This window comes from Pezoporus occidentalis, unplaced genomic scaffold (genome assembly GCF_034315485.1).
Source record: "Pezoporus occidentalis ecotype Australia unplaced genomic scaffold, CSIRO_AGI_Poc_V1 ctg57, whole genome shotgun sequence".
In the NCBI taxonomy this organism is placed as follows: Eukaryota; Metazoa; Chordata; class Aves; order Psittaciformes; family Psittacidae; genus Pezoporus; species Pezoporus occidentalis.
In genome coordinates, this window is record NW_026915910.1 from 4,953,698 (window position 1) to 4,979,959 (window position 26,262).

General features: G+C 40.5%; 1 protein-coding gene across 7 annotated transcripts in view; it reads right to left on the minus strand.

Moving 5' to 3' along the window:
* PKHD1 (PKHD1 ciliary IPT domain containing fibrocystin/polyductin) overlaps window positions 1-26,262 on the minus strand; it is a 250,411-nt gene that overhangs the window by 13,583 nt on the left and 210,566 nt on the right. For 5 of the 7 annotated variants that reach the window (XM_062638531.1, XM_062638533.1, XM_062638532.1 and 2 more), the window contains 3 exons: window positions 13,548-14,553; window positions 1,828-1,963; window positions 674-761 (listed from right to left, as the gene is read on the minus strand). In XM_062638531.1, coding sequence (XP_062494515.1) covers window positions 674-761; window positions 1,828-1,963; window positions 13,548-14,553 — 1,230 coding nt within the window. Of the gene's footprint in view, window positions 1-673; window positions 762-1,827; window positions 1,964-13,547; window positions 14,554-22,940; window positions 23,641-26,262 lie in introns of those variants that run through there. The other 2 variants (XR_009968457.1, XM_062638536.1) reach the window with 2 other exon arrangements.

A 26,262-nucleotide genomic window follows, 5' to 3' on the forward strand; every position in this document is an offset into this window, starting at 1 on the left:
TCCTTTTAGCAATGAAAATAAGATTATATAATTGATATAATTTCCACTTTCTAGTTTACAAGCTTATGATCATCCACAGGTTTTTGGTTCAGCACTGAACTTAAACAAGGTTCTGTATGTAAGCACGTTCATAGCCTCAGTAACCTCAAGGGAAATACTCACATGCTTAGAGTTAGTTATGAGTTAGGGTCTTTTGATAAACGAGGACCAGAATGGAAATATTTAGATCCCTTGTGAAAAATGTTTCCATGTTAAAGTATGCTAATTACAAACAATAGGCAGTTGTTTCTGTCTGTACTTGGCCAGATCCTTTGCTGGCACAAAGAGGTTGTCATTGACTCTAAGGAAATTGCCCCAGTTAACATTAGCTGAAAATCAAGTATTAGGTTTTCTAATTCTTCATTCTTTTCTTTTTTTGATCTGACATATGTCTTTTCAAGATAAACTACTGGATATACTCCCTTTAATATGCCAGAGCATGAAAATACTTTGCATACGCTTCTCTCTATATAACTTATGATTGGGCAGTTCACCAAACTCCTGCTGTAACCTTTTTTCAGCCTGAAGACTATTTTCAAACCCAATATTTCCCAGGGAGAACTCTTAAATATATCACCACCATTCTGCATATCTGCTTTGCCATAAACCCTTCCATAAGAAAACACATCCAAACCTCTTAGCACAGCTTTGGAGGAGCCTTTGAGGTGAGCTGATACAACCCAGGGTTCTGAGGGAGGCCCCAGTCTGTCAACTTTTAGACCCTGGAAAGAAAACCAGAAGAATTAAGGTCTAATAGAAAACACAAGACATATCTGAGGAAGGGTGTGAAAGTCAAACGAAGTTTCAATTGCCTAAATTTAAGTTTTGTGTGATATCCAGCAGAGTTGGCTTGTGGAAAGTTCTTATCTTTCTACAGAAGCTGGAGGCCAACTAACGCATTCCTCACCTTGCAACACAACAAGATGCCTGTGTGTAGGGAGCTGAAGTGAAATAGAAAGATGCTGAAAGTCTTGTGCCTCACAATTGTAAAATCAGTCTCATGACTAATGGATATACAGAGCTGTTTTTATTGTAAAGCAACATTGCACCCAGAAATAGCATACATGAAGCTGTCAAAGCTTGGATTTGACACCAGGCTTCTGGGTCACAACTGGAAAAATATTGTAACTGGGTCTAGTTATTCTGTGGCTATGCTTTTGCTTGTCCAGCAAAATGGGAATGATTCCATCATAGAAAATAATTGGAAAACAGGAAAGAGGACATATAAAGAAAATAGAACCATAGCATGAAGACATGCTATGCAGATTTCACCTTACTTTTAGTGTCTAAATCTAGTCCAACAACCCATCAATATCTAAGTACTCACTGGGCCTAGTCTGCTGCTTCCAGGACTCATGTTAGTGCCTCTGGCAGTGCTAAATCACATCACACTGAAGTCCGAGCTTGTTTTAAACATGGTGATCTCTACACAGCACTTCTCTACATGGTGCGGACTTGTCAAAGCAGACCAGGATACCCCATTATATCTGACATTGGCAGCCTTCATGATTGTACTGCTGTTCCCATATTTCTCAATTATATCCTCTAAGCTTTAGGAGCAGAAATCAAAAAACTGCACATAATTGTTTCTACAACACAGATCCAGCATTCACAGATAACAGCTGAAAAATGCAAACGGCGTCCATCCTGGAAGACGTCAATAGCTACTTATTTATAAAACTAACTTCCACCGTATTTAGGTCCATCTCATAGCTTTGGGATTGCTTGGAAATGGCAAAATCATACAGAATTAAGAAAAGCGTCCATTCACAGAGGGGCGAATCCTACCTTACTGTCCAGGAAAATGATTTTTGGCTGTACAGGAAGTTGCTTCTCTATTTCTCCATCTGAGGGCTGCACCTGAATAGAGATGTTGTAAGGTCTCACGTACAAGCATGTTTCTGGATGTTGTCTGCTTCCATTTCTTTTACATGCAAAGGAATGTGGGAAAAAAAAAAAAACAAGATCAGAAAATTAATGCTATGAAAACACCCAATGCTAGTCCCAGAGGCAATTTGTATCTTACCTAGGAACAACATGCTACTTTCTGTTCACAGGTTTTTCTACCTTAGCAATGCAACTTGCAATACTTAGTGTTTGTTATGAATAGGAAGGAGCACTACACTGAAGGACTGCTGATTTACCTTGTAACAGCATTTTGATTCCTTGGGTGAGCACAGTATGCGTGGAATTATGAAACAAGCGTCACTTCCAAGCAGAGACCACAACCAAAGTAATAAAAAATCCTTTTGTTTTAATCCACAGTTTACAAATGGAAAAGTGAGAAATTAACATGATGAATTATGTCCCTGGTGTCACATTGAGTATGTATGTGGCAGAGAAAGTGATTTAATGGATACATAAACCCAATGCCATAGCCCCAAAGTCTTCATTGCAGTGAACTAGTAACAGTGGAAGCTACAAATACGTCCTGTTCCACAGAAAGATTTCTGATGAACACCTTTGAGTTCCTCTAAGAAAAAACAATTCAGTTCCTCTACACGACTACAGCCCTTACAGGGCTTTATTGCATTTCCTTATCCTGCATATCTGGGCTCTTACCATTATCTGCGAAGTCTGCATACTGAAATATAGAAATGCATAGACACTCCATTTAACGACGTCAGGTGTTCCAAGACTGAAATTTAAATTAGAACATCCCTGGAGAGGGGTTTTGCATTTGAATCAAGAACCAACACTTTATTCTGAGCCACTATAATTTCATTCCTTTTCACAGTGCTTTGTGTCATTTAGTATCTCATATATATATATATATAATTTATATATATATAAAAGCCTCTAATTTGCAATTGTGGTGAAGCGGCTGGGGGTTTGGCATTGTCTTGAAATGAAAGTAGAAATGCTATTCATTCATCTCTAGTCTTAGCTTAAAGGTGTTTACAAACAAGATATGTGGAGCCTGTTTCCCTTGGTCTAACTCAGTTTTTTGGTTTAAGTTTTGGGTTTGTTGGCATTTTTTTAAAGATGCTACTATGCATGACAAACCTGAAAGTGTTTATACTGCAGCTGCTGGTCCACAGACACTGGGAAGGTCAACTAAGGTTTTAAGGATACCTACAGTCTCAAGAACTAGCTCAAAGATTTAAGTTTCAGTTCTTATCCTGGTTCTTTTTCTTTTTTGTGAGTGGGAATGTGATGATGATGAAAGGGTAATCAGGGGATTGGAGCACCTCCCATATGAAAATAGGCTGAGAAAGCTGGGGCTGTTCAGCCTGGAGAAGGCTGCATGGAGACCTCATAGCAGCCTTCCAGTATCTGAAGGGTGCCTGCAAGGCATCTCTGCCCATGCAGGAGGGTTGGAACTAAATGATATTAAGGTCCTTTCCAATCCTGACCATTCTATGATTCTATGAAAAAGCAGTGTTATGTTTAAAGTTCATGTCAAAGGCATCAATTCATTCATCAGTTCTCTTATCTACCTCCTTCCACAGACATGCATTCAGCATTGTGATTGAAACTCACTGGAGGAACAATATACCACGTCGCTCATGTTTTCATGACATATCTGCACCTCATGCAAGCTCCACACTCCAGCTGAGTCCAGACAAGTCTGTTGATTCTTGGCATGGCTTCTGAAAACCCAACATATTTTTTCTTCTATTCCAGCTTATTTAAAACTGACAATGAACAGGAAAAATGTTGATGTTGAAATGCCCTAACTCCACACCCCAAGCCCTTCATGGTAAAACCATGCTCATCTTACACATAAAGGAAGGGCAAAATGTGGTCGTAGCAAAACTTAGTTCCCACTCCCTAGAGTGAGTAATAGCAAAGAAAACAAAGCAAAAATACACATGAATGCTTAAAAATTAATGTCTGTTTGCAGGTAATTTGTATCCAGATAACACAGCACAAGACATGGTGTTTCCCTGCCCATGGCAGGGTGGGTGGGTCTTTAGGTCCTTTCCAACCCTAAGCATTTCTGTGAGTCTGTATCCCACATGGTCCAACCTGACTCTTGCTGTAAGAGTCCCTGCCTTAGGGTACAACCCTGCACACAGTGAGTTATGTTCCTGTGAGTAAGTGTCAGTGTAGAGGAGGAGAAGAGAGAAGCAGCCTGCTGCTCCCCTGATGATTTGTGCTGGAAGGGAAATAGGCTTTCCTGGCATAGGTTTGCTGCTGGGAGGTGGGGACATGGCCATGCCTTTAGCCTAGTAAGGACAGGAGCAAAGAGATCTGCCTTGCTCCTGATGGGCATGAAGGGCATGCTGTTCTGTCACTACCCTGAAGTCTCACGCTGAGAAGGAGCAGGCTGGTTTGCAATTCCTTGCTGACAGTGCTCAATGGGGAACAGCTCTGTTGCTCAGTGCCTTGCAGCTCTTCTAAATGTGGGCACAGCAGGATGCTCGAAATACCTTAGTCAACAGGGACAACAGGGATCCCAGATCCTTTCACCCTCAATGCCAACACGTCTGTTGAACATGCTGAGGCTCTGTGGGAGAGCAAGTGTCTGCTCTTTAGTAGCAAGGAAGTCAGTGGTTGTAGAAAGTAAAGGTTTATGGCACGTATTAAGGTGTGATTGAGAAACCAGGTGGAAAGATTTAGGAAGGAAGAAAGTTTCCCTGAAATCAACGAGAGCTTGTCATTTTAACTATAATTAAAATAATATCTATAATAATGACAATAAGAAAAACAAAACTACCACCACCAATAATAATAATAATAGCAATTATTATGATTTCACTTTGAGTGAAAAGACATCAGACGGAGAGCTTGGGTCAAGGGTCCATTAAAGCTGATGTATATGTCTGTACTAGAAAACTAAATACTGCCAAAAAACAAGCCTTGACACTGATACTTGGTCACCACTACTTGTTAAACTGTCAGCCCATCACAAGCTGTGGTACAGGACCAGTAGCAAAGTACAGGACAACTCCCAAATGGTCTGGTAACTAATAGAGTCAGAGAATATTCTCACTTGGCAGTTTCAATGAGGCCAGCCTGAAATGGTGGGTGAAATAATTTAATTTGGACACAGGCTGATTCGTATCAGCTGGTCTTGGTGCCAGAGAATAGTTTTAATTTATTTAATTTCCCAATAAACATAGACAATGAAATTAATTGCACAGTTGTCTGGGTATGTCTGCAATGCTGGTTTTGTAGCATAAGTATATCCTTGGAATGGGAAGGAGATTTGGAACAATTTTGGGAACAGATAATATGTCAAAAAAGCATCCTGGTTAAGCCTAGGAGATTTTTTGTTTGTTCTTGAAAAGGTCGTGATTGCTGGTGAAGACAAGCTACAAGAAAGAAGATGCTCTAGTGAAGATAGGAGACAGGTATCATGAGGACTTGTGTAAGGCAAAGTAGGTACAGATCTACTGAAAGGCTGTGAGTAATTTAACAGTTTTGCATATGAAATGCATTCTCATGTCATATGGTGATGAAGTTAGCCGGAAACCAGGTACCTGTGCTGTTAGAGCTTTGTCTCCCTCTGCAGATCTTATTGTTAAAGTAATAAAGACAGGGACAGAGAGACATGAGCATTGAGAAGATAGTGAGGAGTTTGAAGTCATTCCTACTTTAAGCAAAAAAGCTATGTGAAGGTTGACTTCCATTGCCCATATTTTCCCATATTATAGAAAGAAATCAAAACTAGAGAAAAAAAAAAGTCAGTGGAAAGTAGACTGCACCTTTCCTTGACAACAGACGCACAATAAAGACCTAATACTGATCATATCTCCTTATGAGGACTAAACCAATGGACTCAACAGGACCCATGGTGTCACACATTATTGGTGTCTCCCTTCTTTCATATAGGTTGAGTTAATAAGACCAAAATTCAGAAATCTAGGAACCTAAACAAGAATCCTAGCTAGCATCAACAGAGAGCTTTGAAGGAAGCCATGTGTCCACTGCCCTGAAGGTAAGGTGCTGTGATGGCAGAAAGCTAAGAAGAGAAGATGTGGTAGTGTGGAGAAGTATCATGGGGGGCCTAGGTTGACTGTGAAGTGAGATAAGAAACAAATAACTAAATTGCCTCTGTGGGCAAGGCTGGACAACAGGAGTATGCTTCTTTATCTAATCACTGTGAGGGTTTCCTTTCATAAAGCAAAGATGCTTTAGTTAGAAGCTGGATATTCTGTGGCTATTGAAAGCATTATATGAGTTGGTTAGATTGAAAAAGTTCTGAAAAAGGTCCAATTCATACTGTCTTGGAAAATATATTAGCTAAAATAACCAGTCTTTTTGACCAGCGTCTTCTGACATTAGCTTTTAGGGGTACTACCACCATCAGATTTCCATTTCTCTGTCTGCTAGAAACCTTCCAAACTCCAAATGTCTCTCAATCTCACTTTCCCTATTTCTCCCAATACTCCATAATTTTACAAATCAGTAAATATAGCCACAGAGCAGGAGCACAGCAGTCCAGGAACACACAGACGTGTCTTCCCCACAAGAGCAGTATTCTCCTGATTAGACAACCTTCCCTTTTCAGTCCAAGTGGCGCCAAAATCTGAAAGCAGGCAGATGCCTGGTGGGTGCAGCTGGTGGAGTCCAGATTCCTTCAGTCTGGACTGCTAAGACACCTTAAAAAAGGAGAAACAGGAGACTGGAGGGACTTAATGGATCCACCGAAGGGTGAGGTAGGATCACCAGGAGCCTTTAGGAGAGGGACAGAGTAGATGCATCAGATGGGAGAGAAACATCCTCTGAATTCATTAGTGAATTAATTGCTGTAGATGAATGGAAATACCCCTACTTACAGAGCTGCCTGCTAGTGGCAAGGACCTAAGCCAGGCCTCCTCCATAACACACTTCCAAAGTTTACTGTCAGAGAAACGCCTTTTATTAAATGTAAACAGCAACCCGCTGGAGGCCAGAGCTTTGCTGCTGCTGCGTATCCCAAGGTAATACCACTTTAAGCTCCACATAAACTCTTAAACAGTTTCTATCCTAAAACCAGACCGTAGGTGGTACAGTTTTTTACGATATGTTATAATAGTGCAATAAATCTGTTAGCTTAAAATCGAATCTCCGTGGCCTTTTAGAGAAATCATCATTAAATGCAAGGCCCTGTTAATGATGCCATCCCAGTGAAATTGTTTAATCTGCTAGGGGGGTGGAAGGTCACCAAATGAATTTTTTATAATACATCAACTTGACACGCAATAGGGAAAACTGTAATAGATAAAAGCAAAGGAAAAGGGCACTGTCTTCTTCTGATAGGTCAATAGCAGCCAAGAGAGTCACTCATCCACTTTTCCTTCACTATCGTGCTCCTTTTCCATTTAATATGGACACCCAATTAATACCTCAGCACCATAGACAACCTCATTTTAGGTGAATTATAGCAATTTCTTCCCTCTGCTCCGAAATGAAAGTGATCACAGTACATCATAGCATTGTGCGAATTAACGTTAATTGATTCGAGTTACCAAGCATTGATGGGCCACTTCTATAATCTGGTCCTTATTGGGAGCTGGAAGGGATGGAGGGAAGATTAGATTGCATCCTCCGTTGCTTTGACGACGGCGGTCACCTGATGGCTTGTTAGACAGTTGTACGCTTCTATTGCCGGCCCCAGTGGGGTCGTCAGTAAACTGGAGCGATGTCCAAACATCATTACATGCTGCTCCGATATTAAAGCAAAGGGATTAGCACCTTATTGCAAGCAACCTGGATTTGTCATTGTGCTGTCGTTATCCAATTTCCAGATGATAATGTGACTGTGGCCTGCGGGCAGAAGGTCCTACAGCCAAACCAAGGTGTGTGTATATATATGTACAAACACACACACACATATACATATATATATGTGTACACATCCCCACAAAGACCCAGCACCCCAAGCCTTTTAACCCTTTGCTCACCAAATTCATGCTAGCAACACATGTGGAAGAATTTTTCTCCTTTTCCCATCCAACACACAGAATAGCGTGGTGAGACAGCAAAGTGGGCTGACTTGGGAGCTGACATGGCCATCACTCACTCAAATGTCTCACCCGACAAGCAGTGCTGATAGAGGGGAGACAACTCACATGTTAAATAAGGCAGAGTGAGGAAAGGATTGGACCCTCAGTGATGTGGCTGTGTTAACTCCTCTCTGCTGTGTGCACTCATCGTGTAAATCATTGTTCTCACTGCAGGACCCATTAATTGTTAAGAGGGAAAAAGGATCTGTATGTGACATGAGCAAGGCAGGTTTTATTTGACAGCACTGAGGTATCAGTGCTCAGACCAGATCTCTTTCCAGTGCCTGAGAAATATGATGGGTACACTCTTGGATTTCCTGCATGTATTTAAACAACCATAACTTCTCAGGGAATAACAAAGAATTAGGAAAAGCTCCTCTTAGGCTGATCTTTTTTCATTTTAAACTGGGATTTAATAGCACAAACCCTTCAGTTTCTAAAACTCTCACTAGTGTTGAGAATGTATGGCAATATATCCCTCCTTCCTCCCATAGAGACCTGCAAAGTCCCACACTCCTTTTCCCGAGTCTCTCCTACTGTCTCCATCTTCCTCCTCCTCTGCTCTCTCCTGCTATTTTTTCACCTTTGCTACCTCCTGCTCCCTTCCTACGGAGGAACCAGTTTTTTTTCTGGAAGCTGTAGTTTCTACCATAGTTACAGTATGGGTGGGACTTCTAGTTGCCTGAATCTTGTAGTTCATGGTGTCACCTTTAAGTGGGGCTGGCAGATTTTTTAGATAGGTTTACCATGTCCAGTAGATACTAACAGAAATTTAGTTCAAATCTAAGGTTCAAAGGGGAAATGTAGCTTGCAGGATTGCTAGTGGGTGATAGACTCTTTAACCCCTAAACTGTCAGAAGGATTCCAATCCAGGACATCCATGGTGAAAAAATATCATTATCTGATTTGCAGTGGCAATGTGGAGCTCCACCGCCACTGTCTAGAGGGGTATTTTGGAGATTTGTTTGAAAACTTGCAAGGGAAATACTGGTTTCACACAAGGATCATATACAAAGCAGCACTCTACTTTTTTATTTAGCTCTGGAGTTTCACCTTTTCCACATGTTCACTTCAGGGGTGTGTGGCAGACAAAACACTCATAGAGCCACAAGTGCTGCAACAACTGCAGCACTGAGGTCAGCATTCTAGGATCCTGCCTTTGTATACCCATTGGAGAAAAAGTTTGATCCCTACACAAGAAGAAAGTTATCAGCTCCCTTTTTAAAAATGCTGTGCAGTTTCACAGAGCAGCCTGCTTGAAACCTGCAAGAAGGTTGCAAACCCAAGCACTTTGGGGTTAGGATGTGTCAGAATTAGCCTAATTTGGGCTTCTAAACCTGCCTGCCTGTTTACATGCCTTGTGACATAGTGAATTAGTAATAATTTCACATTTATCCCTCTGCATGGGTATGGCTGGCTGTATGAGAAGTTCTTTGAGGACTGGCTTCACTTTTATTGCTTGCTGTGAATCTCAAACTCCATCATTTCCTGCGCGCACACTGTTTTTCAAACGCTACCCTAAACCTAACTCTTAATAAAGAAAGATTAATGCCTGCAAATTTTAGACTGTAGCAGGTAGTCCATCAAGAAGGAGCAAAGTACCCTGCTTCAGTGTGGGGATATGGACTAAATGGCTTCTGGGTGACTGTCCAGCTATGTATTTCTGCACAAACACACAAAAACCATGTTGTGCTGTCTTGTTCTTTCACTTTTATATTTATATTGATATTAGGCAAATTTTTCAAACAAGGTATTTCTATCTGTAAATACATTTCAGTATATATTAATACGCAGACATTCACAGGAAGATAAAACTATATCATAGTCATCTCTTTGATTCTCCAGCTGTGCAAGACTATAGCAGTCATAGCAATCACCTCTGTCTTTCCTTGACAAACCAATGAGGTATGCTTGAAGTGACCCTAGCAAAGGAGTTAAATTAAAATAATGTAAACAAGTGTTTCACATTATAACCCACAAGTCATTTCTTTAAAGGTTTGTCAATGTGATATACAGACTTAATGCCCAGTTACCCAACCACAGTAAGGATTGCAAGGCTCCATTCAGCCCCACTGTCCCAGGCTGCAAAGATGAACACCCAGTATCTACGGATCTAAGATTTTTCAGTTGTTGTCTTGATGCAAGTGGAGCCACTAGTCTGAAACCATGGGGAGACTGGCCTGGCAGGAGTTCAGGTTCTGTGTATATCTGACAGCCTGATAGGATTTTGTGTGACTCTGGGGTGAAAATATTTCTCTCTCCCTTCCACAGAAAAATACACTGGGATACTTAGCCTGACTTGTAATCCCAGCCCCATTATCCTTTCCTGTGTTAGCATGTACTGCCTAAAGAGAGACAGATAGATAGTGGGGATACTACATGTCCCAACAGGAAAACCCTGATTTCATTTCACAAGTTATCTGTGGCCTTATTGCATCAGAAATGTCAGCCATGAGTAATTCCAGAAAAGCTATGACTGATGGGGAGCAATAAACAACACTGCACAGGAGCCCAAGCAGCCAAGGGTGGATGAGCTCTGAGCTGGTCCTATGATCTGGTGATGTTACTATTCTTTCCAATATAAATCCCAGGTCTTCCCTACTGGGAAAGTGAATCTACAGCTTTAAGCTTGCACTGCTCTTGTCCCTATAATAAAGCAGCCTCCTTCCTAGAAACCATTCCTGATCCTGGCTGCTCTGGTTTCACAAAGCATGCTCAAATGGGAAGACAAACCACAGCTCGGAGAGCAGTCTCCAGTGTGGAGATGTTATTTGTGCCTGAAAATAAGGCAACCACAAAGTTTCTCCCCTGGCATGCAGAAAAGGGTGGTACTCTCCTTTATGTGATCTCTGCTTTTCCCCTTCTGTAATGTAACACTAATGCATTCAGGAATCTAGAGGTACTTAGTAGGGTTCTGCTGAACTTTAAAAAATCTATACCTTCTTCCATTCCTGCAGTGTAGCTGTTGCTGCTCTGATTGTTCGGCTCATCAATAATGGACACATCGAATGTGTCTCGTACCTGTCACACTCTGCAGGCTACAACATGTCTTGGGACGGCATACAGACAGGATAACATTTCCTATTACAGGCTGTAAAACTTATCGCGATATTTTTTTGCTGTCCTAATTTGTAGTGTCCTACATTGTAACACAAATACCCCCCAACTGGCAATAGCAATGTTAATTGTGCTGGTAAAAAATATCACATATCTATCTTCAGAGTTTGGATATTGGAAATAATTTCCCACTGTACTTAATATAACACCACTTAAAAAACCCCAAAAACCAAAACCAATGCCATCAAACCAAAACCAAACAGCAAAACAAATATTCCTCTAATCACAGACCAGGGTCCTTTTGTGGCTGCTTCACTACCATAAACCACATAGTGCTTAATAAAAAAGTTAAGCTCATGAGTAGTAGTTTGTATAGCTAGCAGCCAACAGACATCAGGATGGTACAGGGGTCAGTGGTAAATGGTAGAGGATACGGTATTAATAAAAGAAAGTAAGTAAATCTTAGACAAATCCAATTTCTTTCTTGTATAGATGGAATATGTTTATACTTTGGTAATGCTCGGTAGTGCACAACATCAAAAAATAACATTATGTAATATCAAGAGACTACACAATAAGGTTGCCAAACATCAAATCCCTTGTCCCCTATTAAAAACAGATGGGACATTACCTTTTCCATATTTTCCATATGCTTTTAATACATATTCAGGATCTGAGGCTGAAATACACTGCTGTCTGCTCCCTTTCCAGCCTGGTTCTCACAGCCTTCTCTGCAGATAAGGGCTGTCATCTGAGCCATTGCAAAGAGTGGCTGCAAGAGGTTGAAAGGAGCAAGATGGGGGACAGAGGAAGAAGGAACAGAAAGGGTTGTTTGTTGCTGTGGAGGAGAGTTAAAAAATGACCCCTAAAGAGTCAGTCCGGTATGGAATACCAATTTAAAAATAGTATGTACAAAACTGACCAAGAAGTAAGTAACTGGCAGAGCTCAAAAGGCAGCTCCCATTGGGAAATTATTATTAAGTAAAAGAGCATCCTGTGTTGTTCTGTCAACAAATATAAAGACACTGATTATAAAATGCATGGAAGGATTGGTGGGCTGATAAAACATGAAAAGACAGATCGTTATGAGTGTAGGATCTGGGAAAAAAAACTGTGTGGGTTTGGTCCTAGGAAGCTAGAACTGGAAAGGAACTAGGGAATACAGTGAATAAATAGACAACCATGAGATCTATTTCTGTGGAAAAACGGGCTTATGTAATCATTGAATTCTGTCAGTAGAAAACTAAAGTAATACTTTTGCATATGACACTGATGTAAAATCATATAATCATAGCATACCTTGTTGGAAGGAACCTCAAGGATCATCTGGTCCAATCTTTCTTGGCAAAATCATGGTCTAGACAAGATAGCCCAACACCCAGTCCAGCTGAACCTTAAGTCTCCAGTGTTGGGGAATAAACATGGAGGAAAACTGTGGGCTTTCCAGACATGCACAATTCTAAAAGGATTCCAAAAACAGAGACAGAGGAGGGAAGAAACACTCACCAGAACTCAAACCTTTCAATTTATTAAAAAGCAGCCAGCTGTGATTTGATTACTCTGGAGGAGGAGGGTCAACGCCCAGAAACTTGCTGATGTAACAGTGAAAGAAGAAGAAACTCTCATGGGAATCTAGAGAGACAGGCTGACAAGAGAAAGCAGGCAAGTACTTGGGACAGCAAAACCAGGGATAGCACACAAAATCTAGATACACATTCAGGTAGCATTAAATGTGTCAAGATCTCATACAGAATCATAGAATCATAGAATAGTTGGAAAGGACCTTAAGATCATCAAGTTCCAAACCCCCTGCCATAGGCAGGGACCCCTCACACTAAACCATTGTCACCCATGGCTGTGTCCAACCCAGCCTTGAACACCACCAGGGATGGAGCATTCACAACTTCCCTGTGCAACCCCAAGGTCTTCAAAACCAGATGGTTGTCTAGAATTTTAGTCAAAAAGAAAGGTCAATGCTGAGGTATCAAAGTGAACAGCAGTGACCCATATCATGTAAGAGATTGAAGTACAAATTAAACAGTCTTTTCTGGCTTTAAATTTTAAAACAATATAAATCAAAGTTTAGACCTACAAGTTACTGAAGGCAGCAACCCCTCTTTAATAATGCATCTCTAGTGCTACATCAATTTATAAGCATTCATGGATTTGTTTTAAATATAAAAGTTGTTATAGTCTGAACTATAGAAACATTGACTTTACCTAATACTTTACAGTTTCAAGATAGACTTCTAGGAACTCTCTTCCTCGTTTGAAGAATCTTGGACATCTCTGCAGTGCAGAGACTCATTGGCACCAATAGAATAACAGGGTAATTCACATTTGGGAGTCCAGCTAGCACTTGGGCATAGCTCTGTCATGGAAACTTTATTAAGTGTTTCAGCATGTTTAGTCATATTTCAGTCAATGGAGAACTTGCTTCCCATCTTAATAAGCGTATCAAGTGGTTATATTGATTCACAACACAGCACTTCTGATGCTGCACCTGATACTTACCTATTGGTAGGTTCTGCTGGAAACAGTAAGGCAGGCTGAGTCACCATTAAGGTGTCAATTGGCAAGTCAAGGCCCCTCTGAAGGTCTCCAGTCTGATGAGCGTTGATAATTGTTCTGGCCAAACTCTTTAAGCTGTCACTGGTCAACTCAGTTCTCGGGTGGGCTGGTGGGTCACCAAGTTCAATGATCAGCACTCTTGATGGACCAGCCGCATCAGACGGCTGCAGATCTTGGGTGCTCATTGGTCCTCTTCCCACTTTCTGCGAGCCATACCTACCATTGAGGGCTGTGCAAAATGCCATGTTAGGGCAGTGATATTTCTTTTTGTCAACACTGGCTGAGATTACCTTCAACATGCTTTCACCTCCCTGGAAATAGTGGACTACTCTGACTTGGTAGTGACCAACCTTCAAGAAATCAGCTAATCGATGTATTACACTTGCCTCACCCTCTTCCCCAGAAGCCTCGGTTATGGTGAAAGCCATAAGAAGGGAAAGGCCAGCAACTATTTCTACAGGTTCTTTCTCATGGAGGAGAACATAAAGAAGATTGTCCTCAAAGCTAAAGTAATTGGCTCCAGCTCCTTCATTCAGTGAAAAAGAAGATGGGGTTGGAGAAACGTATTTCCCTTGAGCAAAAACACGAAGACTGAGTGGTTCATTGTAGAATATAGCTAGGGGCAGTCTGCTTGCATTTTGGCCACTCAGGAGGTAGAGTCTGAAAGTCAGAGGCTCTAGGTTTGGGAAACAGACCGTAGTGAATTTGGTGGATGGCAACACAGAAAAGAAAGTAGAATGGTGCTCTGAAGGATAACACGATGTGTATGAAGTCACATCACTGAAGGTATCCATAAAACTGCCAGTCACTGCTACCACTGGAAACAGTCTCTGGCTGACCATTCTGGGGTCCAGGTTTTCTAGAATGACAAATGCGTGATCTGCCTGTTTGCAGAAGTAGCCTTGTGCTGAGGGCTTGAAGATGCACTTACTGTCATCTCTGTAGATTCCTGGAAGAGAATAGAAGGAGATCATGAAAGAAAAAACAATAATTACTTGTTTCAGACATCATCTCAATATTTTGTGTTACGGCTGCTTATTTTCCCATTCAATGCTCAAGTCACTTTTGTTGATGCTGAAGTGTATTAATGTAAAAGAAGCCTGGACAATAAAGGACACTGAATAGGTAGAAACTTCATTTACCTCAAGGTGTTCTTAAACACAAAATAGTTGAAGATTGCTAACAAATGACAGAGAAGCATCACATACACTTAACTTGTTCTTTCTAGATATCAAATTATGGCCTTTGTTGAAAAAGCAAGCACACTAGATTGACTTTTGGTCTGACCCAGCATTATCTTCCTAGTAAGTCCTTGTGTCTTCTATATTCTCCTTGTTCTAAGCTTATAGCAGGATAATAAATCAAGGCATGACTGTTATTCTTCAGTAAAATAATGTAACTCTACATGAAACTGTCTCATCCCACTCACAGTGATTATATCTCTTACTGCAGCAGTGAAACACCTCACCAAGTTTTAAAGCTAGAAGAATAATCAGACTAAGACACCTGCAAGGAGAAGAAACCCTTACTTGAGCTCCAAGTGCTTAGGTTCCCATTGTGGCCAGTGAAGATCTGACCCAGGCAGGTATGTAGTATTGAGATTGAGGTAGGATCCTATCACTTAAATACATGTACGTAATGTCACCTGGACTTCTTTCGGTAGCTGCAACAGCTTTAGGTATAACACACCATACATGGGAGCACAAAAGCCACTTTAGATAACACTTTAGGTATTATTTCACTGAATATAACAGGAGCTAAGACACTTCCAGAGAATTTGCTACCAAATCCCATCCCAAGTGTCTGTTGTGCAAAGTCAAGAGGATCCTTTTCTGGAAGGCTCTGTACAAAAGAGGTGCAATCCATACAGTCTTCTGAGTTAGGGTATGCTCTATCTGACCAAATATGGGCTTTAAGATGACAGAAACAGGGCCTTGGGCTGTAATGATGAGATCATCACCGATTATAAAGAGAGAATAAAAGTAAATGAGTTCAGATACAGGCACTAAAAACATAAACATTTCTGCCTGGAACATCTTAGGAAAAGGTGTGGGTTTCTGTTTTTCCTCCATCTCTTCAAAATAAAATCAAAGGAGGAATTTGCTGCTGTAGTCATTCCCTCACCTAGCCTGCTTCTTCCCTAGCTATCTGTGCTCACAAACATGTTAGGCAAAGCATGGCCAATGTCTAGACTAACTCTGTGTGCCTCATTCAGCAGCTTTGGGAAAGTGCATGAAGATCAGAAGTTCCTGACACTAATGATAAAAGGAAAGGGACTGAGAGTCCCAAACTTTTGGATGAATAAAAGGGTATTCCCCTTTTCATGGAAACGGGAAACTCGCTGCTAGAAGAAAATAACAGACTCCTAGGAAAGAACTATGAGAAACCATTGTGAGCTTTGCTTATAGTTACATCTCAATGCCTGGATCCTGTGGACATTTAATGTATTATTTGAGGAGGATTCCTCATATGCAAACCATGGTCTGTGAGCATTTCCCAGAATAAGCTTTTTCTCTCCAAGTCACCAAGGAAAGCAATGAAATTAGATAAATGTCAAGCTATGTTCAGGGAGGACGTCCAAGTGAGATAGGATCTGTGCAAAAGCCCCTATTTTTAGACACCAGCTTAACATTTTCTTTCCATTTTTCTTTCCATTTTTCTTGCCTTTCCTTTTTATTTTTGCTTTATCCGTGTACGTATTTTGCTATCGGCATGTGCTCGGGGAAAGGGAGAGAGGGAGATGGAACTCCATTGAGAAGCAGAAGGGGAAATGCTGCACTTGGAGATGTTCAGCATTGTCCTGGGGCACTGGGAGGATGCACCCTGCAGCAGGCAACCAGCTCACAAAGGCTGACAGATTTCATTGTCTGCTCTACCGGAAACACCCCACAGGCTCCCCCCCCCGGTGACATTTCCCTTGTCTATAAATGGGATTTGCTGATATTTTGTGATTTCCCAGGACTTTTTTTTTGTCATGCCTGTCTTGCAAAGTGAGTTTCCTTGGTTTCCTGTGTGCACACACATGTGCACACCCATGCACACACATGCATTGTTGCTTGTCTCCTTCCAAACGGCGTTATCTGCCAGTCACAATTTCTGCAGCCTACAATTTCGATCACTTTTAAATGAAACCCATGCTGGCCTTAGTAATCATAATGTCATTTACAATTTACCACAAAACACGTTTATTCAGTTAGTAGCACATTGGAGAAAGAGAACTCCATATGAACTCGCCACTGAAGCCCTAATCTGATTATTTCCTCATGAAAATCCAAGCAGGGGTGCTTGTAAAAGGGGTCTGAGAATAAAAGGAAAAAGTGAGTCCTGGCCACAGCTGACTCTCATAATCAATGCGAATAGATAAGTGACGTGGCATGTCAGGGCCAGCAGCTAATCTGCCCCAGGGCTTTCCTCTAAAAAAGGCCAGAGTGGACAGGACTTAATAAATACTGAGTGACCACTGAATATTGAGCTGACATATGCTATTTACATTGGAGATGAATAATAACAGTGATAAATTCCAGAAGCACCCCACTGCAATGGGTGAAATTGGATTAAACAGGTTATATTTGTATGTGTGTGTGTGTTTGCACATATATGTGTGTGAAAGGGAGAAAAAAAAAAAATGAGGAAAAAAGAAAGAGAAACCTGCATGTCTAGATCAACCACAGACCTTACAGATGGGTAGGAAAGATGGAGAAGATGTTCATACCTGTAGCAATATCCGCATGATGAGACTGAACATCACTTGAACAGAGGAAGAAGGCATGTGTGCATTGGGTGCATGCATGGGCAAGCGTGCCATGTGTGTGTGTTCTGCTCAGTGCAAGAAAAACAGAGAAATAGTAGTGGAGAGTGTGTGTATTCACCATCTACAGCTGTTTCCTCAGCCTCAGAGAGCATACTTTGCTTTCTGCAGATTCCCTTATCACCAAGTCAAGTTTATTATTTAATTATATACATGCACACACACACATAGATACACAAACATATATATCTATATGAGATTTTAACACTCAGGTTGCTTCTAGGGCTCCTGACAAATATTAACTTTGTGTCAATATTTGTCCTTCCTGTCGTGAAATGAGGATTTTCCACCTCATTTCACATTTGAAAAGAAAAATGCGCCAAGGGGGTCCTCTTTGCTTAGGAAAAAAACCCACCAACAACAGCAACATCTCATATCCTTTACTTAGAAAAATGGAGCAGGAGGGAGAAGGAGGGAAGAGTATTTTTAAAATAGATGTTTTGACTTAAAGGCACACAGAGTCCTTTGCAAGTCTCCTGCCTTTTCCCTAGTTCCCTAACGCCAAATAAATAAATTAAAAAAAAAAAAATTCTACATTTAAAATTGAATGAAATACATCAACATTAATGATTTTCCCCTTCAGGTTAGCACCACCATTTGTTTCAATAATTTTTACCCATTTTGTGATAGATTTCACAATTCATGGTACAAGGAAAAATATAGTCTTTTTTTGACAGAAACAAAACGCAATGTCAGTTTTTTATCAAAATAAAATAAATCTCCTGCAATTTTCTTTCCATCCAATTGGATTTGTTTCTCAGTTATTTCTAATTTAACTACAACTATAGTTACAAAAATATAAAAGCAGGTAGGGGAGGAAAGGGGGGGGGAAGAGATAAATGGAACATTGTTTGGAAATTGCAATTCATTGGCCTTGGGCTGGTCAGCACGTATCTTTGCTGAGGGGGAAATATTCATCAGCATTAACTGTTCCTTTTGACCTGCTGACATTCAAATGTAGGGGGGCGGAAAAAAGGCCCAGCAAGGACCTTAGAAATCTAGCAAAGGTAAATTTTTCTGAGGTCAGTTGCTTTTCTCTATACAAAAGGTTTTTTATTTCTTAATATTTTCGGCCCTGATTCTCCTGTTTACTGCCTGGCACAGGGTCCTCATGCCAACACACTTGTTCTTTGAAAGCAATGGCTCTGCAGATGCTGGTAGTGTAAATCTTTATGTAGGTAAGCGAATAGAAGCCCATCAGCTTCAGCAGATGCTGGAACAAGGCATCCCCCATCATTTTTAGAAATCCCACTGACTATAAATTAGGGATATCACTCAGTTGAGTTTATCACTGTTCCCCTAGGGGGGAAAACACACAGGTATGCAATGTCAAGTCATTTATTTATGTCGCGTTTCTTGCAAGTTATTCGTTGCAAATATGCATCAGAACTCATGGCGGCGTGTGTGTTTGCTCCTGTATTTGTGTATGCATGTGTTGGTTTTCTACATAGTAGATGTGCTGGAAACAGTGTTAATGTTTTAACTGTTGCTGAGTGATGCTTACACAGAGTCAAGGCCTTTTCTGCTTCTCACGCCACCCAATCAGCAAGTAGTCTAGAGGTGCACAAGGAGGAGACACAGCCTGGACAGATGACCTCAACTGCCGAAAGGGATATTCCATAACATGTAGCATCATGCTCAGTATATACAGCTGGGAGAAGGAGGAGGAAGCAGGGTGGGGAGGATGTTTGGAGTGACGGCATTTGTCTTCCCAAGTAACCATTACATGTGATGGAGCCCTGCTCTCCTGGAGATGGATGAATACCTGCTTGTGATGGGAAGTGGTGAATGAATTCCTTGGTTTGCTTTGCTTGTGCATTCAGCCTTTGCTTTATCTGTTAAACTGCCTTTATCTCAGCCCATGAGTTTTCTCATTTTTGCCCTTCAGTTTCCCCATCCCACCAGGGTGGGGAATGAGGGAGAAGCTGTGTGCAGCGGAGATGCCAGCTGGGGTTAAACCACAACAACATACATGTATGAGGTACACACACATAAATATATCCTCATAGTGGGGACCATGTAAGCAAAAATTGAGTGATTGCTTTAGGCTGTTAATTCTTTCTTTTCAAGAAAAAGATTTTAGGAGGAAATGAGTCTCATAATATCACACTGTGTGGGTTTTTACGCTCTCCTGTTTATTGTTCCTTCATAAAAAATCTTTGAACCCTCTGGCCAATTTCAGTCACATTTGTGGACTCAAAGATACTATGTTCCTACAGGTTTGTAAAAGCAGGTGCCCAAGTAAAGAAACAACAGTTACTAGTGTTTGCGCTGAAAGAAAGTGTGTAGTATAAGCTCACTCATACTATGCATCACAGGATCTGCATATACACTTTCACATACAAATCCATAGATAAACTGGTGTAGTACGTGAAATATCAGTTCTTTTGTTCATTGTTTACATGCACTGATATAGCCACACACATTGCTAATATTTATTCACTGTGAAATCAAGCATTATTTGCATCTTTCAATTGATTATATATTTTTGTGCTAGCAACAACCTTTCAGACCTCCCCCATGCTTAAGAAAGAAGGCACATATGCTGCAGATGGTAGTAAATTTTTCCAAGTTAGGAACAAAAAATTGCTGATTTCTAGGTCCCAGAGAATATAGTAATTACTCATCCTTGACCTTAATAAATAAGTGAACAAATAAAGTCTTAACAAGGGAGACCAGAAGCCCTCTGAGATCAGAATACTCTGCAACAAAGAGTCATCTAGAAAGAGTATAAGGACAAAGCATACATATAATGATGTTCACCCAAAATGCTCTTCAAGCTTTCAGTGACTCGCAGGTCAGGAACCTCTTGAGTCAGAGACATCATCTTTGGTCTTTGTACTTGAGAGAAAATATCAAGCCTGTCACACAAAACTGTGAAAAAACAGGGAGGAGAATAACCTAACCAGGACAATATACCTTGAGCACTCTCGGAGGAGGTGGGTCAGTAAATCTGAAGTACCCTTTAGTGAGGCTTCCCAGCCAGGGCCTTTTGTCATAGTTCAATTAAGAGATGATACTTTAGTCAAACTGAGACACAATGTAAAGTGGCAGAGTCTTTCCTGACACAGTTCCAGTCACTGTCTCTCTGGCCAAGGAATGATCAAACTACCACTGCCACCCAGAAACAGAACAGCAATTTCATCAGATGCCAGATCTAAAATGAATGTGGCCATGCCATGCACTGCTCTGAGCTGTGGATATAATGAGTTTTGAATGGGAAGTCCTGGACACAATAAATCTGTGCCATATGTGACTATTTCCTGTGTCAGTTCCTTTCTCATAACCAGTGGAGGCTTTGCCCTCCCCCTTACTTTCCCTTTCATGACCCCACACCAGGGCTCTGAAATCTTTCAGGGTTGCTTATGGGCCCCAGGCCTTTCCACAGCGGTTGCATAAATAAATGAGTTTGACAGCAAACATCGCAACGGTTAGCAGTAATGTGTGTTCCACACAAGTGCTTGTGCTACTCACTAGAGAAAAGGGGGAGGAAAGAGCTTATTTTGTTACCGCAAACAAAAGTATGTTCTCTGACAACTGGTGAAAGAATTAGTCAAATAAACTTGAACTCTATTAAGACCATCACTGCCAGGTTTTGTTATGGATGGGAAGGTTCTCAGCTTTTTCCCTCCTTTGCCTGCAGTCACTGCAAAGACAAATCATCCTTTTCTTCTGCAAAAATAAAGTCGGGGACAAAATGAAATGCTCCTAAATAAAATTTGCAAGGAACTTCACTTTATTATTACTATTATTATTATTATTATAATTTCTTTCCAGTGAGAACAGTTCTTTGGTCCTGGGAATAGACTAGCAAAAAGACTGAACAATTTTCCATTAGAAGTGGGCCAGAGGAAAATGCCAAATACCTGCAGATTTTAGAAATATTCATGTTAGAATTAAGCTTAAAAATTACAATGGCTCCTTTTTTTTTTTTTCTTTTTTCTTTTAGATTCTCTCTTTTTTTCTTTCTCTTTCTTTCCTTTCTTTTTCTTTCCTTCCTCAGGTAAGTCATAAAAATGTTGAAGTCTTATTTGTACCTGCCTTGGCTGAAGGCACAGGCTTAGAGCCCGTGCTCATGACAGAAAGGTTTGAAAGCATAAGATTCCCTGTGACATTATTAGGGTGATTTTCAGCAATATTAGTCCTGTATGGGCTATGGAGTTGAATCTTAAAGCAGAAGGATTTCATTACAGGTACAGACAGCTATATTATGCCATGACATATTTATGACAATGAACAGTAATGGGAGGCAAGTATTTTAAGCCTTAGAAGTCAAAATTAATTTGAAAGCATAGTGCAGAATCTGAATACCTATGAAAACATATTGAAGAGCTAAAATTTGAGATACAAAGGCTACAGTCATTATCTGAGCAGATAGAATGGGATTCATCACATTAATTTTAGCTGCTTAAATGTTAAGCATCTAGTCTAAGCTAATTGTCTAGTCTAAGCTGTTCATCTAGACAATAATCATTAGAGAGAGAGAGAGAAGAGACTTTTAGAGGACCATTCATTCCCACATTTCCTTGGATGGATTTTATGACTTCTGAAGGTATCTGTCTCATGTGGCTATATGGGAAACCTGGAAAGATAATTTGGATGGAAGGCCTGTATTTAGACAGCTGAAGTTATGTGAAATGACCTCAACTCCTAATGATGTAGCTAATGAGCATGAAGAACAGCTATGGTAATAGGTGCTTCTATTCTGAAATAAGTGGGAAATGACAGCTCTGTACTCACCTTTCAAGTAACCATCTTGTCTAGTTGTGAGCAAGGGGAAAGACTGAAAGAAGGGAGGTGAAGCTACTACCATGTTAATCTAGAAAATAAGAAAGATGATTCCCCTATCCCTGACAGGCATGTAAAAAGGCTGCAAAAATTTTTTTAGAAAGACCAAATTCTGCATTTGGCTTTTGTAGCTATGATGTCTAAGCCCCTGGATCCAGATACTCCCAGCTGTGCCTGGTGCAGTCACCCTGAAGACCACAGCTGTGTGCTCCTGAGCAGCACAGCTCTCATACGAAACAGAGGGGACACTGAGCAGAACACCTTGGAAAGCCAGAAATAAGGAATTTATTGCAAAAGAGACATCTGAGCAAACACAGTGAGAGTCTAAACCTCTAATTTCTAACCTCAGGAACCAACGCAGGGGCGGAGATTAAAGTAGGCTGATTTCAAATACCACTTAAAATGTGTCTGTAGGCATAGTCCTAAAATACCACACCTACATCAATCTTCAGGAAAAATAGGTCAGAAGGGATTTCCATATGTCATTTATTCCAACCTCTTGCTCAGAGAAAGGCTAACTACAAAGTTAGATAGAGCTTCTGAGGGCTTTATAAAATATCATAGTATATCTACACTTTAAGTTTCTGTATGTTTACTATGACAAAACTCCCAGTTTAGAGTACGTCTAGAGAAGCTGCCAGGGTTGAAAATTACTTGAAGAAGATCTGTGATCCTAATGATATTTCCATACATAACTTAACACACATGCAAGATGGTTTGAAGAAGCTTTGAGGCTTACTTTTGTAAGCACACACTCATGCGTGCTTGTTTTAGTCCATGGCCTGTTTCGTTGTCCCATCAAAGTTCTAAGGACAACTCCAAGAGGGAAGAGTAGGTTTGGAGTTGGTGTATCTCTTGTACTTTACTGGATAGTGTTCTTCATCTTCATATAAACATGAATGGACTCAGGAGTCACACTGATCTTACATGCATGGTTTGGTGTCCACAGAGAAAAAGAATAACTACATTGATGGAACATTGCAAACACCCATGTAGTCCTGACTGTCCTACTCTAACTAATAGGCATCACTCCCTTTGCATTTTATTCAAGACTTATAGTGAGCTGTTTGTTTGAAAATTCAGACAGCCCTTGGAGTCATTTTGATCAGGGAGTATATTTAAAACTCATTGTGCCTAATGTTGTCTTTCTACAATTGAGAAGTAATCAGGAAAGACATGAAAATAAATAGACAAGTGAGAGGCAAAATGAAATATGAAGTGGCTAGAAAGGAGTCTGCTCTCTAATGTATTTTTTTAGCTTATTATTGTAAAAGCCCAGAGCAAAAGAATAGCTTTGAAGAGTCTTTTGTTAATAGTGGAAAGGTTGTCTTTTTATTTTCCTTAACTTTTTATTTATTAACCATGCTGCACAGGGTACTTCCATAAATGATGGTTGGGTTTCAGGTTACTGGGACTTGTTTAGTCTGAAAACACCCCATCCTGCAATGGGAAACAGAAAAGAGAAGTAGAGGCCCATCATATGCTGCTTGAAGGGACTAAAACCGAAGCCCATTTGTTCTCTGCTTTTCCCAGTAATTTCTGGTGGTTGAGCTTGCAAAGGTTTGAATGTCACAGTTTGGATGGTTAAAATGCATTCCCAGCAGGCCACTTCCTCAGGTGGTCTATTTGATGACAGCTTGCTGCTTGGGCCAATATAAAACAGCTGATGTTCTGACCCTATCTGAGAATAAGATTATAAAGTTGCATTCCTACATGGGGCAATCCTCCAGATTGATGTGAAAAAAGAAAAAAAAAAAAGAGCTCTTGAGGGCTCATACCTTATACTCAAGCCCTAAAACATGACATTCAATAACATTTTTGAAATTCCTAATTTTGGGGTACTATGCTTCTGTTAACCATTGCCGTGAATATGTGCTTAAGTATAGAAATACTCAACTGTTACAAAACTTCGTTCAAAGCTGTCATGTGGGAGTACACTAGCTGTGCATGGTTTCAGACAGGTGCATTAAACAGATTTGTTTTTCTGAGACTTTTTAGTGCTTTATCACAAGGATAAAAAAGAGCACTGGAACAGAGTTAAGATAGGCAGAGCAATATAGTATTCCCAAAGGCTGCTTAGCATAGGCATCCACAATATTAAAAGGTGCCCTTCACTCATAACAGTCTATATTATCCAACTTTTATGAAAAGAATTGCCAGTATGGATAATTTAGGGTTCTGTTGTTTTGATATAACACCAGCATTGCCAGACAGTTACATTAGAGTACAAGTGCAATTTTTAGTTGTTTATTCTGTGGCATCAAAAATATCAGAATTTATTTCATTTAGTGGACATACTAATAGAAAAGCTTAGCTGACAGCCTCTCAGAAGGAACCTGCATGAGCCTTTCTGCTGGTCTGGGCCATCAGAGAACAACTTTCAGCTCCCAGGATGCCATGAAGAGTCATGGCAATTTGAAGATCCTACAAGGAGCCCATCTGGCAGGGTCTGCTCAGTTTCCACATACTTTATCTGGCAATCAAAGGGGACACCAGGCTGAAGCCTTGTAGGTCCTGTTTGTATCCCATTAACATAGAAAGGCTAATTCTAAAGTCAGAGTACACTTAGTACTGAGTACTGAGTACTAAGTACTAAATATTAAGCACTAGGGCTAATCCAGCAGGTAGAAAATTGGTCCACTTCTAAATTTAAGTTGCCTTATCAAGACATCTGGGTTATGGCTATTCCCCAAGAAAGCCACAGAAATTCTGTTTATGTATGACTTCCCTGGTGAAGAGCTTTCAGCAGAGATGTCACTTTCTAACCCTCATCTGCCCAAAAAGGCAGTACGTTATGTCAAGCACGTAACGTTGGTTGTCAAAAATTCATTCATATTTTCTTGAATATTATGTTTCCCTGAGATCCAAAAAGGGTTAATAATCCTGGCTGCACTACAGTCAGCAACCTGAATATCCAACCAGAAGGATATATTGTGGAAAGGATCCCTGTACTGCCAAGGACACTGAGGGGAGGAGAAACACAAGGGAATCTTGACATATTGTTTAATTTTGCTCTCAGTGGTTCACAAGGAACAGGAGCTCAGACACAGAGGCCTTGGAAAGTAGAGATCTGAATTTAATAAAGCTGTCTGGAGGGGGAGGAGACAGAGAAAAGAAGTTCATGGAGATTAGAGAGGCAGAGATAGGAAGAGAGGAAAAGAAAGACTGTTATAGCTGACTGGAAATGAAAGACTGTTATAGCTGACTGGCGATGGCTGTGCCCTTTCAGACTCAAGTGGGCAGAAGTGAAATATTTGTTAAAGAGGTGGGACACTGGCTCATTATGAAAGTAATAAGAAAATAAAAATAATATTTTATGCTTAGAACTTACAGGTCCATGACACTGTAATGAGGATAGGCAAGAGGTGAGGAAAGACAAGGATAATGGTAAGTTGCTGCAAAGCAATTAATACAGATGCTTGATTTCATTGCAGTTTTGGAGGATATTGGAGTGACCCTTTAAATTCAGAACAGCTACATCTGTGTAAGCAGAATTAAGCCCCTGCTTAAGAAAATATCCTCTTTCAAGGTAACAATAAATTTCACATATTAGCAAAATGAGAGGGTCTGTTTCATTCACCGCTTCTGCAACCTTTCTCCCATTTCTGCTTGGAGAATAAAAGTTAATTGAAGGCCAATAGGGAGGAGGAGGCTCATCTAATTACCACTGACACTGATAGCCATCTCTGCCAAGCTACCAAGTTGACTTCTTTATAGAGAGCAAATGCACTGTCAAAGCTCCCATCTCGGGATGTTTGTTTTTTTCTTTTCTTTTCATCAGATTCTGTTTTTTTAGGAAGAAAAAACAAAACAAAACAAAAAACAACCAAAAAACCAACCCAAAAGACACCAGAGGGAAAATAAATGCAGATACATTTTTAATGAATACATTTCATTTTCAGAACATGGTAGGCACTTCAGTGCCGGGTGCTGGTATTGCAGAGGGAATTTATCTAATCAGTCCTCCGTGTCTCTGCTTCGACATAATGTGGTCCTGCCGATTAAAGGACTGGAATCATAGCTCTGCATTTTCCTTCTATTTCATACTAAAATTATTGATGT